The sequence below is a fragment of the Populus euphratica genome, unplaced genomic scaffold (assembly GCF_000495115.2).
Source record: "Populus euphratica unplaced genomic scaffold, PopEup_1.0 scaffold2411.1, whole genome shotgun sequence".
In the NCBI taxonomy this organism is placed as follows: Eukaryota; Viridiplantae; Streptophyta; class Magnoliopsida; order Malpighiales; family Salicaceae; genus Populus; species Populus euphratica.
The window spans coordinates 1-15,502 of record NW_011500670.1 but is presented as its reverse complement, the minus strand read 5'-3'; the positions used below and the strand labels follow the sequence as shown (position 1 = coordinate 15,502).

The following is a 15,502-nucleotide window of genomic DNA, read 5'->3' as shown; positions in this document are numbered from 1 at the left end:
AACCATAGGGATAAACATAAGTTCTAATATATGAAGTAGCGTATAATGATATAGTTTTATAATGAGAAAATAAAATAGATAAAATACAAAATTTTAATTAAAAAGAGGATATATATATATATATATATATATATATATATATATATGTGTGTGTGTGTGTAATCTACAATGAAACGTTGAACTGTTTTTTATATATTTTTCACTATGAATCGTCCAATGCAATTTATAATAAAAAAATAAATACCTTTAGATATTTTTTTGTTTTTTTTTTAATGAATATTTTTTTAATTTAGTTTGTTAATATTAAATTTTTTTTATTTAGTTATCAATTTTTTATAATTAAGATTCTGAATTTGACATATATATATATATATATATATATATAGACACACACATTCACACGGAGGGGTACTCAATTGAGGATATTTACTGAACTAAGGGCCTACGTAATTATTTTTGGACTTGGGGTTTTCAATTTTGAGTCAGGTCCAATTGCATCACCCACAGCCACAGTCAAATTCGCAACGAGTCAAAGTTGGGGAGCCAGAGTCAAATTCCAAAGTCAAGTATTTTTTGTGCTTCTTTCCAGGAAAACACCACAAGCCAGCCACAGGCAGATATTGGCTAAAGTTTCAAGCTGCAATCCAAGATTCCAATCCTCACTATTTCTCTATTTATTATCTGTCTGTCTCTCTAAATTCCATCAAAACAGTCAAATGGGTGTTCTGGGAATCAACAACTTGATCGATTGGGAGTCAGAGTCACACCCAGTGGCCACTGACTTCATGGCCATTCCATTATTTGCTGTCTTCTTCTTTTCAGTTAGATTCGTTCTTGACAAATATGTCTTTGAGGTATCATCTTACTACTTCCTTACGTTCTTACTGCTTGTAATGGTGGACTGTTTTTTCATGCATGTAATATTCTGGGGTTGAGTAGTTATACTAATGGTTGGCGCCATATCAAATTGTTGTTGTTAATTATTACCATTTATTTACCTGCTGTTGGCTGTTAGTTCTGCTTTTGATGTTGAAAGTGCTTTGGGAGAACCAACCTTTTTGTTTCTTTCATCGTTTGCCTTTTTTATTTTAGGGAAAATTCACCTTGGATGGAGCAATATTGCTTTTTCAAGTTTTTAATTGTATGTGAAAATATTTATCTTGCCAGTTAGTTATTCCATGGTAAATCAGAGGCGTGACAACAAACAGCTGTTTATTTCTGTTGCAGTGTTTAGCCAGAAGATTTATTTTTGGGAAGGGGCACGTTACTGTGGATGTTGGGATACGTGGAAACCGGAAGAAAGTTAATAAATTCAAAGAGTCCGCATGGAAATGTGTTTATTTTCTTTGTGCTGAGATTTTGGCTCTTTATGTTTCATATGATGAACCTTGGTTCACTAATACCAAATATTTTTGGGTAGGACCTGGTGATCAAGTTTGGCCTGATCAGAAACTTAAGTGAGCTCTCCAACTCTAAAAACATCTTTCCTATTATTACTATAGATAGCAGAATTAATCTAGTTTTAGCATTAGATTTTCCTTCCATCGATGTTGTTAGGTTTATATGTATACAATTTCATGGTTTCATATGATCATGCCTAGCTGACTGATTATTCTCTTCGTGCACAGATTCAAATTGAAGGTATTGTACATGTATGCTGGTGGGTTCTATACATACTCTACATTTGCTTTGGTTTTTTGGGAAACCAGGCGTTCAGACTTTGGTGTATCCATGGGCCATCACATTGTAACTTTCATTCTCATTGTTCTGTCCTACATACTTAGGTATGTTTCAAAGGGCTTCAACTTCAAATTTGTTTTCCACTTCCTATGTTTTAAGAGCATTGATACTGATTATTTATCCAAAAAGAAAAAACCCAACAATAATGTAATACTGATAATCAACAGCTACAGTATAAGAGGATCACTCCATGCAAACTCAAATACATTTTTATCCCGGATAAGAACAGAGAAAATTTATAAACAAATTTAACACAATACATCCATCATACTGTCATACTTTTGTGCTAAAGATGCCTGCACCTTGTCTTTACAGTCTGCTTCCTCTTGCAGGTTTGGTCGTGTTGGTTCTGTTGTTTTAGCCCTGCATGATGCAACTGATGTGTTCATGGAAATAGCAAAGATGTCAAAATATAGTGGCTACGAATTGATGGCTAGTGTTTTTTTCCTTCTCTTTGTTCTCTTATGGACCATACTCCGCATCATTTACTACCCATTTTGGATACTTAGGAGCACAAGGTGAGTATCTGGCAAGGCAATAATTTATCAATAGTCATTGGTTTCCTCTTTTCCTTGAAATGTCACAGAACTTGAGAAACCATGAGATTCTTATGATGCATGAGGTCTAATTTGAGAATTTATAAAGATAACCTCAAATGAGATGAGAGGACCTCTATAATTTTCTCAAGCTATTTTTATAAATAAGTCCAAATTAAAAAATTGAAAGTTTGGATCTAAATTTCTTTTTGATTAGATATCGAAGTATATCTTACATTTCTACCTATCTACCCTGAGAGCACTATCATCCTCGGCATTGCTCCAATTATTTTGTAAGACTCTTTAGGTGGATAAATAAAAACGCTTCATTAGAATTTTTCCCTGTGAGAACTGAGTTAGAGGAAAAATAGGTAGATTCAATTATTTACCATTTCAGCATTGCCTGGCTATTTCTAATATGATATAATGTCGAAGTTTTTGGTGAGACAGTGCAATTATGTATGAACTCTACACAGTTTTTTTCTTTGTGACCTTGCAACACAGGCCCTCTCGCATTCTGGTTGGCCAGGTGTTTTTGCTATTATGTGATTGGTTTCACTTTCAGTACCTGTGGGACATACTAAATACTCTAAATAGAAGCCGCCAAAACAATCCTGCTGAATTAGGAAAATTTGCAATTGTGCTATTTTCTGATACATGTCAAGACGTTTTTCTTATTCAGCCCACAATCTTGCAACTATAGTTATCTTCTGGCCGATCATGGACACTTGTGGACCAATTACCACAACAGCTCTTTCCTTGTATTATTAATGGAGGCGTTCATGGCCAGGACATCATGAATCTCATGTCTAATCTTTTCAGTTTGCTTTTCTATTTCCCTTCACTCACTGCTTCTGTTTCTCAATGCAGTCCAACACCCCTCCAATCTCAATATTCTTTCCATTCCAGCAATATAAAACATGTTTTCTTGGGGCCATAATTTGAACTTTCCATATATTCACTGGCAAACATTCACTGGCGAACAGTTGAGCTTTTTTAACTATAATTTATTACAGATACAGATACAGCGTCCAACTCTTACAGCGTCCAACTTTTGTATAAATATGTCTTAGTGGTGGATTTTGAACTATTATAGCACTGTTGAGGATTGCAGTTGAGAGATAATATTTAATATAGTAAGCATTGAAATCCAATAGACAGAAAAGAAGGAGAAAAAAAAGAAAGAAAAAAGAGTAGAACTCTAGGTGTAAATAGAGTATTAAACAGTGGCAGTTCATTTTTTAACTCCTTATTATTCATTTTATCTTTTCTTATTTTTCTGAGAAGAAACATAATGCCTGCCTGTTATTTTTTTTCTGGTATTAAGTTTTTGCATCCTTCATCACAGCTATGAAATTATTTTGGCCCTCAACAAGGAAACGCAAATGGTGGATGGACCTATCTGTTATTATCTCTTCAACACTCTTCTGTTTTCCTTGCTTGTTCTTCATATTTATTGGTGGATCTTGATGGTTGGGATGGTCATGGCACAAATCCAAGCGGGAGGCCAAGTTAGTGATGATGTTCGTTCAGGTAAGGAGCATGATTTCCAAATACAAATTTGCAGCTTTTTCCATACACAAGCTCAAGCATAAACACAAGGAAAGAAAACAAAACTCAATTGATGTATATGCAGGGTGAAATTTTCATGAAAAAAAAAAAAAAACTAACCTTATCATTGCTTGACTAATATTATACAGTAAGACTTGCATTTAGCATCTGTTTCTTCAGCATGTGGAACATAATAAAAATGTTTGGGAGTTGGTTTTTTACCCAAGGAAAGCTTGGAGGAAACAAAAGATGACTGAAGATTGGAATACGTCTGCATTATTAACAGTACTCTACATTGATTTGTTAGAATTCTATGATGTGATAGGAATGCAATAGGAATTCTTATTGCAAGTAGAAGCCACCATGCTCAAGCATTTAAGGTTCCTGTGAATGATAACCTAAATGCCTTTTGAATATTCTAGGTTCAAGAAAACTTATTGGTCAATGAAAAAAATTGTATTTCTCATTATTTATTTATTTATTTTTAACAACATTTTAAACATTTTGTGGGTAGAGAACCTCTAATTCATTGCTTTTTTATTCATGTCATTGAAAAGTTTTATGGTTTGTTGAACATTAGCTTTAACCTATTAACTATGTTTACACCTGGAAAAGTGATTTATCCTTATCTTATTGGATACTGATACTCCTTGATTACTTTCCAATACATATAAACTTCTTCTGAACATGCCCAATAATATTCTATATTGCTAACCATTAACACATTCTGGAAAATTCACAAACAGTACTTACAAATTGAGATGCTCTCGCGAGGCCGCGGGTGTGGATTCAAAGTGTTAGCAATGTTCCTGCGAGCATATTTTTAAAGAATACAATAGATGTAAACTCATAACATGACCAAGATGACGTTGTTGAAACCTGATGTGATTAAAAATATAATTTAAAGACAATGCTAGTTGAACTTTTAAATAAAAAACTGAAGCGGTGGTTATTTGAACACAAAAAAAAGGAATATCCAAGCTGCAAACAACTTTTTGACAATGTCATTAAACTCGGCATAAGGGATTAACCTTGAAACCTTTTGGCCCGACTCATTGCCTAGGCTAAGCTTCAAATTAAACCATGTGAGAGTTTGTCTTAACGTTACTTAGTCTACTTATAAGATCCAAAAATAACCTAGATGACCAGTCAAAAGGTGGTTTTGCTTTAAAAAAATTTCAATATGATATTTTTTTTATTAATAAGATGTCGACACATTGGATCGACTTGAATCAACCCAGGCTATCCCGCTATCCAAGTCATGAACATAACCATAATGAACTAACTTGGTTGGGCGATTTTGTCTCTTTCTTTTCTCCTTTTTTCCCTCGGTTGGCCTTAATCAATCTTAGGTGGGACAAAATTTGGGACTAAAATAAAGGAGTTATTAAATAAATAGGGACGAAATTGAACGAAGAGATAAAAAATGGATTGTGCATGTAACACACACAAACACATGAGGAAGGCCTTTGTCAAATAGTGGAGGCACATGCAAGCCTCTTCTAAATTGTGATGAATCTTTTGTTGGTGCCGTTAGAATTGTCTTGACTAGAGCTTCCTTTCACAGTGATGTGTGGTGACAATGTAGCTTTGATGTGGTTCTGATGATCTTTTTTTCTTTCTTTCTTTTCCTCTTTTTTCTCTCCCATGACCTCGGTTATCATGCATGATTTCTTCTCTTATTCCTTTCAAGGACAAGGGGGCTTCATTTTTTTTTCTCATCATCAATTGTAGTCATTCTATTTTCAATCTTCTTAAAAAAAATCCGAACTATTTTTTGTAAAATCAAGTGTCAATAAATTGGCAGGATTTTTTTATATTCTATGAAAGACCCACAAGGAGTTCATCAAAACAAACTATTAAGGCTGATTTCTAATAAAATCAATGTGAAAGGACCAAATTGAAAAGAAAAAAAATACCTATGTGACTAAAATAAAAGCAAAAATATAAAAATAAAATTGCACTGTGTGAATCCACAATGTAATTGAGCACGGGGTTACAGTGGAATGAATGGTGTTTTACCTCACTCTTTTACTATTTTGTTAATGTTAATGTGTGTAGGTCATTTTTCAACGTTTAATGGAAAATTAAGTTATGCTCATGTTTGTAGAGATTCTAAGACAAATTGAACTGTTGTGATTACAACAACAACAGTTATTTAAGGTTCGTTAAAAAAGTATAGAGATGAGTGCAGCAAATGAAAAGGTGGAGATACATTATCGTATTAGAAGAATACAGTACTTATCATATTTCAAGTTTTTCTTTTTCCATGACCTATCATATTAGGTTACAAATGAAACAACACAGAAGTTTGATGCTTACAGTACTTTGTAGTATATTAGAGGTACATTCTGATGTTATGCTAAATTACTTATAGTCAAACAATATATTTTGGCCTTGGTTGATGCTCATAAATCACTCAATCGTTGGCCAGGCATTTCAGTCATTAGGGGAGGCCTTAAATTTATGTGAGATCTGCGGCAATCTTTTTTTAATTTTCCTCACCTTGAAGAAGACTATATGTTCAGAATATCCTAAATTTTTGTTGTTGTATCTTATTAATAGTGAATGTTTTGCTTATACACAGATTCTGAAGGTGAGGATGACCATGATGATTAATAGAAAGCATGAAACATACACATGTAGCCAGGTGATCCATAAACCATATCTTCATCACTTAAATCGTCTGCTCTCTTTGATGGCATTAACAATGTCTCGGTTCCACCTTAATGCAGATGGGCATCAAGAAAAGACACCTCAACTTTGTCAATACTCTGTTTCCATTTGTAAGTAGGTATTTTGAGTTAGTTTTGGCGATAAACAAGTACATTGATTGAAGGAATTTGTAATCTATATTGGGGACAAATGAGGGGTTGATTAGAAATATATAAACCGGCAGATATAGTTGATTTGTGGTTCATGATTTGGTGATTACAAACATTTCATGGTTTCTCACCTCACTGAGCATAGGAAATTTGTTAGTGGAAACTTTTAACTGCATGATTCTGTTATTTGTTCTGCTACTTGCAATTGTTCCCTTTTTTTATGGATTGAAGAAGGTGAACATGCTGCTTTTCTTTTCTTTTTTATGCCTAACAATCAAGATGCCTAAATTCAATGATAGTTTAGCCATGGGAATTACTTCTTTTTATGCTCACTTTTCTTCTTTACCATGGGAATTGACATATATCCTTGTTAGTATAGCATATGCTTGCAGGAAGTCTGCTTTCCTTTGGAGAATGTCCTTTCAGGATATTAACATAGTAAAAGGGACATTTCCAAGACAAAAATCCTGGAATGGGATGGATCTTTCCTTCACCTATTTTTATGAAAACACCATTACCTTCATTTGTATCATTTGACTGTCTGAAATATCTTTAGGAATTTAGATGTTTATTTTTTTGGTGAATTAGTCGTAATTCTAAATAATTAGTGACTTTTTTCATTATCACCCAAGATGTGTAGAGAAGATAAGAGATTTAATTTTTTTTATGTGAGTTAGTGGCAGTTCATAACTTCATATGCAAATGCATTCTAGTCGCTCATTTTTTTAAAAAAAAAATACTGCATGATCTCATTGGAGCATTGTAGTCTCTGAAGTTTGGTTATCCTGGTTTATACATTTCAATCTGTTCCTAAAATCCCAGGAAGAGTGTTGACTTCATTGGAGCAGTTTCAGCTAATCATACTGCATGATCTCTTAGGATGGGAAAATCAATTTAATTATGTGGCATCTTCGATTCAATCTGTCTGCCTGGTGACAACTAACATATGGAGACTTTTCTGAGGGAATCTAATCTGGAATCTTCAATTGAACGAGCAAGCATGGCTTGAACTCCAGAAATTTCAGTCAATGAAAATGACTCATGTAGTTGGCCCCTACTAGTTTAGGATGAAGGCGTTGTTGATGAATTGATTGGTGCTTGTATAGAGGAATCTTTGGTGAAAAGTAAAGATGGAGCAGTGTCCTTGGAGACAATATATATGGATTCTTTTGATGTCCTTTCGAGAATTTATGATGCATTTTGTTTTACAAGAAACGAGAGAGATTACTAAAGAATTGCAATGCGGAGGACAAGGGAGTTCTAAAGACTGGAAAAGGTAGGAAGCATTTATATTGGCTAGTGCAGTCAATCAATCATAACGCTAACGCTTTCTTGCCTCTTCGGTGGTATAATGATTTTCTTTTCTTCATGCTCTCGCTCTCGTTGTCTTCATTTTCTTTTCTCGTGTAAGCAAAAGTTCTCGCCATTATTTGAAACTAAAAAAACAAAAACAAAAAGGTTTAAAACGCTCCCGTAAAGAAGAAAAGGAGTGAGGTTATATAGAAACTCACTGGGGAGAGTACATGTGGCACTTTCAACCTTTCTTGAGTGAATGGATATTGTTGTTCATGCAGTCATTTTGGTGGCTTCAGTTGCGACAGCCATCATCACAGTAAAAATAAGAATCTGATGATGAGTGCTTTTGTGAGTGGAAAAAAAGAAGAAGGAGGAAGAGCAGCCAATAAGATGGGTGAGTAGATACCTCGGATAGAGAGTGAGGTCCCATAACGAGGTGTAACCCTTCTTCCACAGCCTGAAGGATGGGACCAAAAATTCGGAGCTTTCACTTTGGATAAAAAGATGTTCACTTGGGTATACTGTGGTTAGTACAGAAATCCGCATCCTTGGATATTATTCTAGGCCTTAAAGTTGTTTTCAAATTTGGAATCATGACATTACACTTGGCTACACTCATTAGAAACTGGAAGAACCAACAACTCTTATTGGGTGCTTAGTGTAAGAAAAGCATCCTGTGAAAGCTATCCAATGGCTGTGCAGGAAAGGATACTCAGTCAGGATGAATAGGGTAAGACTGAGGGCCAACTAAGATCCAAAACATAAGGTGGAAAACTCATATAAACCCTCGAGTAATAAATTCAATGGTGGCTGTGCTTTACTCTCCTCCTATCGTTGCTCCTTGTTAGAGCCGAGTCTAGGTTTTTTTATACAAGGTTGAGTTCCTTTTTCTGCTTTGTGGACCCTTCCTATCACACTATCCAAGGCATAAAAGTGCAATCAGCCGTTATTAAAGATCAGCAACAAGACTGCATTCTTGTTGTTCACCTCGAGCTTCAGAATATGTAACGATGCTGCCAGTCTTTTTTCTTTCTCTTATGGGGGAAGGGGTTAATGAAAGAAAAACGTCAAACTAGAAATATAACATTTGACCAGAATACTCCTAAAACCAATTGAGAAATTAGCTAAAAGGAGGTTAGCCTCTATAACCTGCTCCTTGTGAAAGAAAGAAGACAACTCCCATGCTGGCTGCTGCTTCCTGGCTTTGCCTGAGCAAAACCGATCAGGCCTTGATATATCCCAAGATTTTGTTTTTGGTTTTTTTCAAGATGGTATCCCAAGAAAGATACGCTTTGTTGAATAGGCTTAAATATATCTGATGATGAACTTAAAAGTCAGATAAAGTGGGATTTGTTTACTTCATCCATGCTGTGTCACCATTTATTATCCTTGAACTAAAACATTGAATATTTGTGAGCAAAAGACAATCCAGTTCCGTAAATTACAGAATGTAAAACTAAATACAACTGTGACAACGATGCACTAAAATGAAGCCACTGCACAACTGACCCAACTATTGCCAAAAAAAGGAAATCATCTCTCTGTAACCGTTTGAACAAACTGCTACTACTTTGTTCCGCTTTAGTATTTTGAACATCCACCATCACGGGTGTATAGGAAGTTGCTGAGCTGCACAATGATCCGCTGCATTCCCAATGTAATATTCTTTTGTTCTATATTATTATCTCAATTTGAAAACTTTGAGATCAGCTTGTCAACATGAATTATGATATCATCAATGCGAGGACGAACTGCTGGCTGAGGTTGAAGCATCCATGTCACAAACTGATGAAGAGCTTCTGGGTATGGAGGTTTGGGTCCAGCTGGCCACTTTATCTGCGCATTTACAATGGCCAATTGAAGGCTTCCTCCAGACTCTCCAAGTGCGTATTCAAATGGAGATACTCCATACCTGTGGAAATCAGCCATAAGAAAAGTCAGAAACATGTAGCTGCAAGTTGAGACATAAATGAGATCCTGCTTCACCTTAGAGGGCAAAGGCAACAGATTTTGAAATAACAAACAACAGTCAAAAGGAAATGTGAATGTACAAGAATATGAAGTTTCAGAAAACATGATGCACCCAGGAACATGCTTGCAGCAAACACATCGATGCACAGACACGCACACAAAGCATGCATGTGCTCACACTCACACACATGGCAACGCATCTGTGAGTTATATATGCAACCATATAAACTAATTTCAATACCATTGTAAATAAGAATTGAGGGAAAAAAAAAGAGTCAATAAACACAAACTAAAATTATACAAAACAGCAGATGGACTCCATGTTCCTCAATAGTGGGTAAGCACAGGCATATATAAAATCAAACAGTTTTCACTGCAGAAAGTAAGAAGTACACAACACAAGACTAGTTACAAATGATTTCTGATAATAGAATAAAAATTATGACTGAAGCAAACGATTCTTACATTATTGCATATAGTGTGCATCCTAGTGACCAAATATCAGTTCTCTCATCAATGTCTGCATGGCTGGGGCAATCCCACAACTCAGGAGCTCTGAAAGGTGCTGAACAATGCTCAGACGCCCATTCCTACATTATAGCCATCAAAATGTAGTCATGTAACAGTGGTGGATGCTAATATCCTACAGAAATCCACATATGCTAAACAAACTAAAAGGTAAAGGTAAAGGTAAAGGTTAAGGTAAAGGTTAAGGTAAAGGCTGCCTTGTGTGGTGGTAAATTCACAATCAAATAAACTTTAAGAACATTTTAACTTTTATTATGAAAAATAGATGAAGAAATTGAACAAAACATTCAATCGAATGAAGCTTTAAAGATCACATAAGTATGCACCAAGAAAAAATTGTACAAGTACATACCAACAACCCATAAAAATATATATTGGTACATGGATGCACCAAGAAGGTTGCTGATAGTGATACTGATGAAGAATGAACATAAAAGAGTAAAAGATTATAATCTGAAAGTATGAAAAGGAAAGGAGAATAAAAATGATTACCTGCAACTGTAGTGCCTCTGAGCGAGATCGAATTTGCCTTTTTGCAGGTCGAGCACTCCCAAAATCCATCAATATAGCAAGAGGCGATTTCCCTTGCCTATGTGTTAGGAGAACATTACCAGGTTTGACATCATTGTGTGCATATGAAGGGTCAAGATTGTGCATATGTTTCAGCCCTGCACAAAGCTGCAGCGGCATTTTTCATAAGTGGGCATATGACACAATACACATGATGCATATCAAAGTACGATATTAACACACATGTAAAGATACTATTGCATAACAATCCTGCTTTGAGATCAGAATGTATTGAATTAACAAGAAAATTATATATCATTTCTATTCACCTGTCGAAATATTTGAAGAACATCTGTGGTAGAAAAGAATTCCTTATTAGTTTTCATAGCAGTGGAGTTGTCCAGTAAGGTTCCATCCAAGTGAACCGGAAATAACAAATAGCCTTCATGGTTCCAAGATCCTTCTTGAGTAGCCTATCCAGTAAAACATAACAGGACAAAAGAATGTTTCAAGTAAAAGGTATGAAAGAAGAGACTTGAAAATAAGTTATTTTCAAGTCTCCTTATCACTAATTTTGAAGTACAGAATAAAAATCAACCCTAATCTGATCAAATGACACTAAAGGATCTTGGCCTTCATGTTTGGAAAATGGTTAATGGCTGGAATTTCCTGTTTGTTAAAGCAATATAGAAAGTCCAACCCACATGACATTTGTACATAAATTATTTTCAATTCAACATACAAGTTCCTATTCTTCTGTTATACAACGTGCTATTACTTCTACACATAGGTTACTAGCTACAAACTTGAAGGGGATTCTGCAGTGATAGTTTCACAAATAGAGGGTTCTACGCCTCTGATTGGATAGGAAAACATTGTTGGATTAGAAATCCATGTAGGAGATGCACACACAGATTTACAGACACAGAGGCATTAAGAAACTCCAACAAAATCCAGAAGCGAAGAAGGGAGCATGGGTCCACGTTCCTTAAAAATTTGACTTGTTACCCAATGAATGCTCTACTCTCAAAAACTTCCCAACCATGATGCAGATAGACAGAATATGTCCATCCAAGAGACTCAGTTGTGTTAATGACAAGCACAACATCAATTTTATAAGAAATCTATCTACAATAATTTGAAAAGGAAGAACTTCCAGTTATTACCTTAACTGCAATAATAGCATGATCAAGAAGAGGAAGCAGATTGGGGTGATTGAATAGTGAAGAAACATGAATCTCTTCCCGCACCAACTCCAATTGCTCATTATTCTGAATAAGAACTTTCTTCATAGCATAAGTTCCATCACCTGCACAGTATTTAAAGTCAGATTGATGGTGTAACTGAATTCATTTCTTTTCCCCAAATGCTAAAAAAAAGTTATATGCGCGCGCACATATTCATCATTTTACAACGAAAGGAGGAAAAAAGCTGAGATGGTACATTTTGTGTGGTAGAGGTTCTTTTTCAAAGTATTTTTTACTCTCAAACACATCAAAATAATGGTTTTTTAATTTTTAAAATTTCATTTTTGACATTAGCACATTAAAATAATCCAAAAACACTCCAAAAAAATTAAAAGCATGATTGTGCTAAAATGCCAAACAAGGTCTAAGTTAAGAGATCTGATTGAGTTTCAAGATTCAATGTTTTTGCCCCAGATACTAGTAAACTGAAAACTTTTCAAGGTGCTTACCTCATAAAAATTCAAAAACATCATAATTTTAGGATCAGCTAAATAACCTGACCAACGAAACACCGTAAGATTAAATTCAACAACAAAACATTCTAGCTTCCCTCATAAAATCAAGACCATAAATGCATATCCAAATGGCATAATTTACAACAGAAATGTTGTAGATCAGGGATCAATTACAAAACATTACAGCACTAATCACTCAAACACCAAATGATGATGTCCACACAAATGACATCCCATATGCTTTAAGATCCATATGTCAGCAACCACAAGAGAACACGTAAAGAAATATTTAAGAGAAAGGAAATAGATGTCAGTAATAAAAATCGAATCTTTGTTAATTAATATTTGAGAATGAGAAGGTACCAGAGAGATGGGATTTGTCCTTGACTTTTTTAGAGAGGCCACCAGCAGCAGCACCGCCACCAGAAGCAGGAGAGGAGGCGTTGACCACCTCTTTGACCAAAAACACATAGGCAAATCCACCTTCACCAAGCTGCCTCACGATCCTGAATCTGTTCTCATTGATCCACACATCTCCCCCTCCGTTAACGGCGTCGTATAATGCATTCAGCCCCGAAAAAGAGCACCCCATCTATCTCTGAACTCTCTCTCTTGCTCTCTTCTGTCTTTCTGTGTGTGTGTGGAAGAGCGAAGGGGAGCGGATCTTGGACTCTCTCTCTCTCTCTCTCTCTGGTTTCTTGTTCCCTGTTTGGAAAACGAAATTAATTAATTTTTACCTGCTTATATGTCTATTTTTTATTTGATTTGAGTTCCAAAATTATGAATTTGTTCTCAAACTTTTTTTTTTTTAATTTCTACCAAATCTTTTTTATCAAAATTTTGTTCAAATGTTTTCTTCGAATTGACGTTATTTTATAATAATATTTATAAGAAGCAGGCAAAGGAAATTTTTTTTTCCCAGGTGAAATAAGTATTTTTTTATTAAAAAATATATAAAATTTTCTATCTTTTTATAAAAACAATATTAATTATAAACTTAAATATTTATATATATTTAATTAAATAAATTAATATTTAATAAAAATAATTAATATTAAAATAGTTGATATCATAATATAGGCTAAGCATTCAATTATATTTAATAATTTTGTTTACATGGTAAAATAAAAATCAATCAAATGATTATAGCAAATAAAAAAATCAATAAAAGAGAATTGAATAAATATATAAATATTAATTATCAAAAAACTTAATATAAAATTTAAAAATTTAAGAAAATAACAAATGAAAAAAAATAGATCAATTTAGTTAGCTCGTTAAATCTATTACTATGGCACAAAATTAGCATAGACTCATGGAAAGGAAAGTGAAAAAACAAAAAACACAAAATCACTCTCTAAAAAATTATATCTTAAATGATAAAATTAAAAAAATTCTAAGAAAAAACAAAAATTAACTTATATATACCTTCAAAATCCATGATCGTGATTATGAGATCAGGAAGTAAACCCAAAAACGATGAAGCAAAATTATTAATAAAAAAATGGTTAGCAAAGAAACTTAAAACATAAAAATAAAAATTGAGTCAACTTAGAATTGGAATAATACCACATAAAAGAAAGTGAAAAAAAAAGAAAAAAAAGCACGAATAACAATTAAAAAAATTAATGTTGAAGAACAAATTAAAAATAAATTAATTTTGTAAGAAAAAACTAAATACAATTCAAGTTAACTTTTGCAATTCATGATTTTGACCATAAAGATATGTCTCACCTTAAAAAAGAGAGGGAGTAACAAAAAAAATTACCAACAAAAAAATGTTAAGGGATTGAATTGTAAAGAAAAAAAAGCAATAGAAAAGATATTCAAAACAAAAAAAAGACAAACAACAATAAAAAAATAAGAACAAAATTCAACATAAAAATAAATTAAAATCAAATGTTTAGGCATTAAACTGAAAACAAATTATAATTAGTAAAAAGGTAAAACAAAATTAAAAGAATGAGGATCAAATTTGATATGAAAATCAAATTAAACTTAATGTTAAGGATGAAATTGTAAGAAAAAATTAATTTTAAAAATTATCTTAAACCAAACAAATAGCAATGAAAATAATATGGATCAAGTTTGAAAGATGAAAAAGTTGAAAGGGGTGAAATTAAAATTTTATTTTATAAATTATTTTAAATAAAAAAATAATAATCAAAATAACAAGGACCGTGTCTGAAGGAATTAGCAATTGAAGGGCCTCTTTAAAATCTTGAAGGTACATGTGTCTAAATTAAGAGGGTCGTTGACGCCAAACTAGATGACCTTTGGCCACGTATACCTCCTCCTCATAGATGCACAGTGAGACGATTCAAATACCATTATGGAAGTTCATGTTTAACCATCAGGAGCTCCCACACACATTGCTTAAATGGCATTGGGATTCCCACACACTAAGAAGTTATAAGTAATTTTTTAAAAATATTATTTCTATTTATTAAATTACACAATTGCTCGTAAATTAACCTGACAATTACATAAAAAACTGAGCACAAATATAAAAATGCCTATGAATATAAATTATAGAAAGCTCGAACCTAGGGGCATATAAGCCATTTAACTATTCATTAAAAATAACAAAGATAAAAATACCTTTAAATAACATCTAATTAGATGACATTTGGCCATATGCACCCACCTCCTCCTCATGAATGCATGCCGAGATGATTCAAATACTACTGTGGAAGGTGATGTTTGACCATTAGGAGCTCTCACAGACACCGCTCAAATGGCATAGGGTTTCCCATGCACTAAGAAGTCATCATCAATTTTTTTTAATAATATTTATATATATTAAATTAAATAGTTGCCCGTAAACTAACCTAACTATTACA

The 15,502-nt window shown here is 33.7% G+C and overlaps 2 protein-coding genes across 2 annotated transcripts; one reads left to right on the top strand and one right to left on the bottom strand.

Annotated features, from left to right (window-relative positions):
* Window positions 1-520: 520 nt before the first annotated feature.
* On the top strand, window positions 521-6,838 carry LOC105115919 (LAG1 longevity assurance homolog 3-like). The gene is made up of 7 exons (XM_011013001.1): window positions 521-854; window positions 1,228-1,457; window positions 1,629-1,784; window positions 2,073-2,258; window positions 3,625-3,809; window positions 6,415-6,477; window positions 6,563-6,838. The coding sequence occupies exons 1-6, from the start codon at window positions 717-719 to the stop codon at window positions 6,444-6,446; spliced, it is 927 nt and encodes a 308-aa protein (XP_011011303.1). The 5' UTR covers window positions 521-716; the 3' UTR covers window positions 6,447-6,477; window positions 6,563-6,838.
* A 2,422-nt stretch (window positions 6,839-9,260) lies between these two features.
* On the bottom strand, window positions 9,261-13,399 carry LOC105115920 (serine/threonine-protein kinase 16-like). The gene is made up of 6 exons (XM_011013002.1): window positions 13,023-13,399; window positions 12,124-12,266; window positions 11,287-11,430; window positions 10,940-11,125; window positions 10,385-10,509; window positions 9,261-9,860 (listed from the first exon to the last, which is right to left on the bottom strand). The coding sequence occupies exons 1-6, from the start codon at window positions 13,249-13,251 to the stop codon at window positions 9,635-9,637; spliced, it is 1,053 nt and encodes a 350-aa protein (XP_011011304.1). The 5' UTR covers window positions 13,252-13,399; the 3' UTR covers window positions 9,261-9,634.
* Between the last annotated feature and the right edge of the window lie 2,103 nt (window positions 13,400-15,502).

Coding starts and splice junctions, on each gene's coding strand:
- LOC105115920 (XM_011013002.1), bottom strand. CDS start 13,251: ATGGGGTGCTCTTTTTCGGGGCTGAATGCATTATACGACGCCGTTAAC. Junction 11,431..12,123: donor ATGCTATTATTGCAGTTAAG/GTAATAACTGGA, acceptor TTTACTGGATAG/GCTACTCAAGAAGGATCTTG. Junction 10,510..10,939: donor CAGAGGCACTACAGTTGCAG/GTAATCATTTTT, acceptor GCTATAATGTAG/GAATGGGCGTCTGAGCATTG.
- LOC105115919 (XM_011013001.1), top strand. CDS start 717: ATGGGTGTTCTGGGAATCAACAACTTGATCGATTGGGAGTCAGAGTCA. Junction 855..1,227: donor TTGACAAATATGTCTTTGAG/GTATCATCTTAC, acceptor TTTCTGTTGCAG/TGTTTAGCCAGAAGATTTAT. Junction 2,259..3,624: donor TGGATACTTAGGAGCACAAG/GTGAGTATCTGG, acceptor CCTTCATCACAG/CTATGAAATTATTTTGGCCC.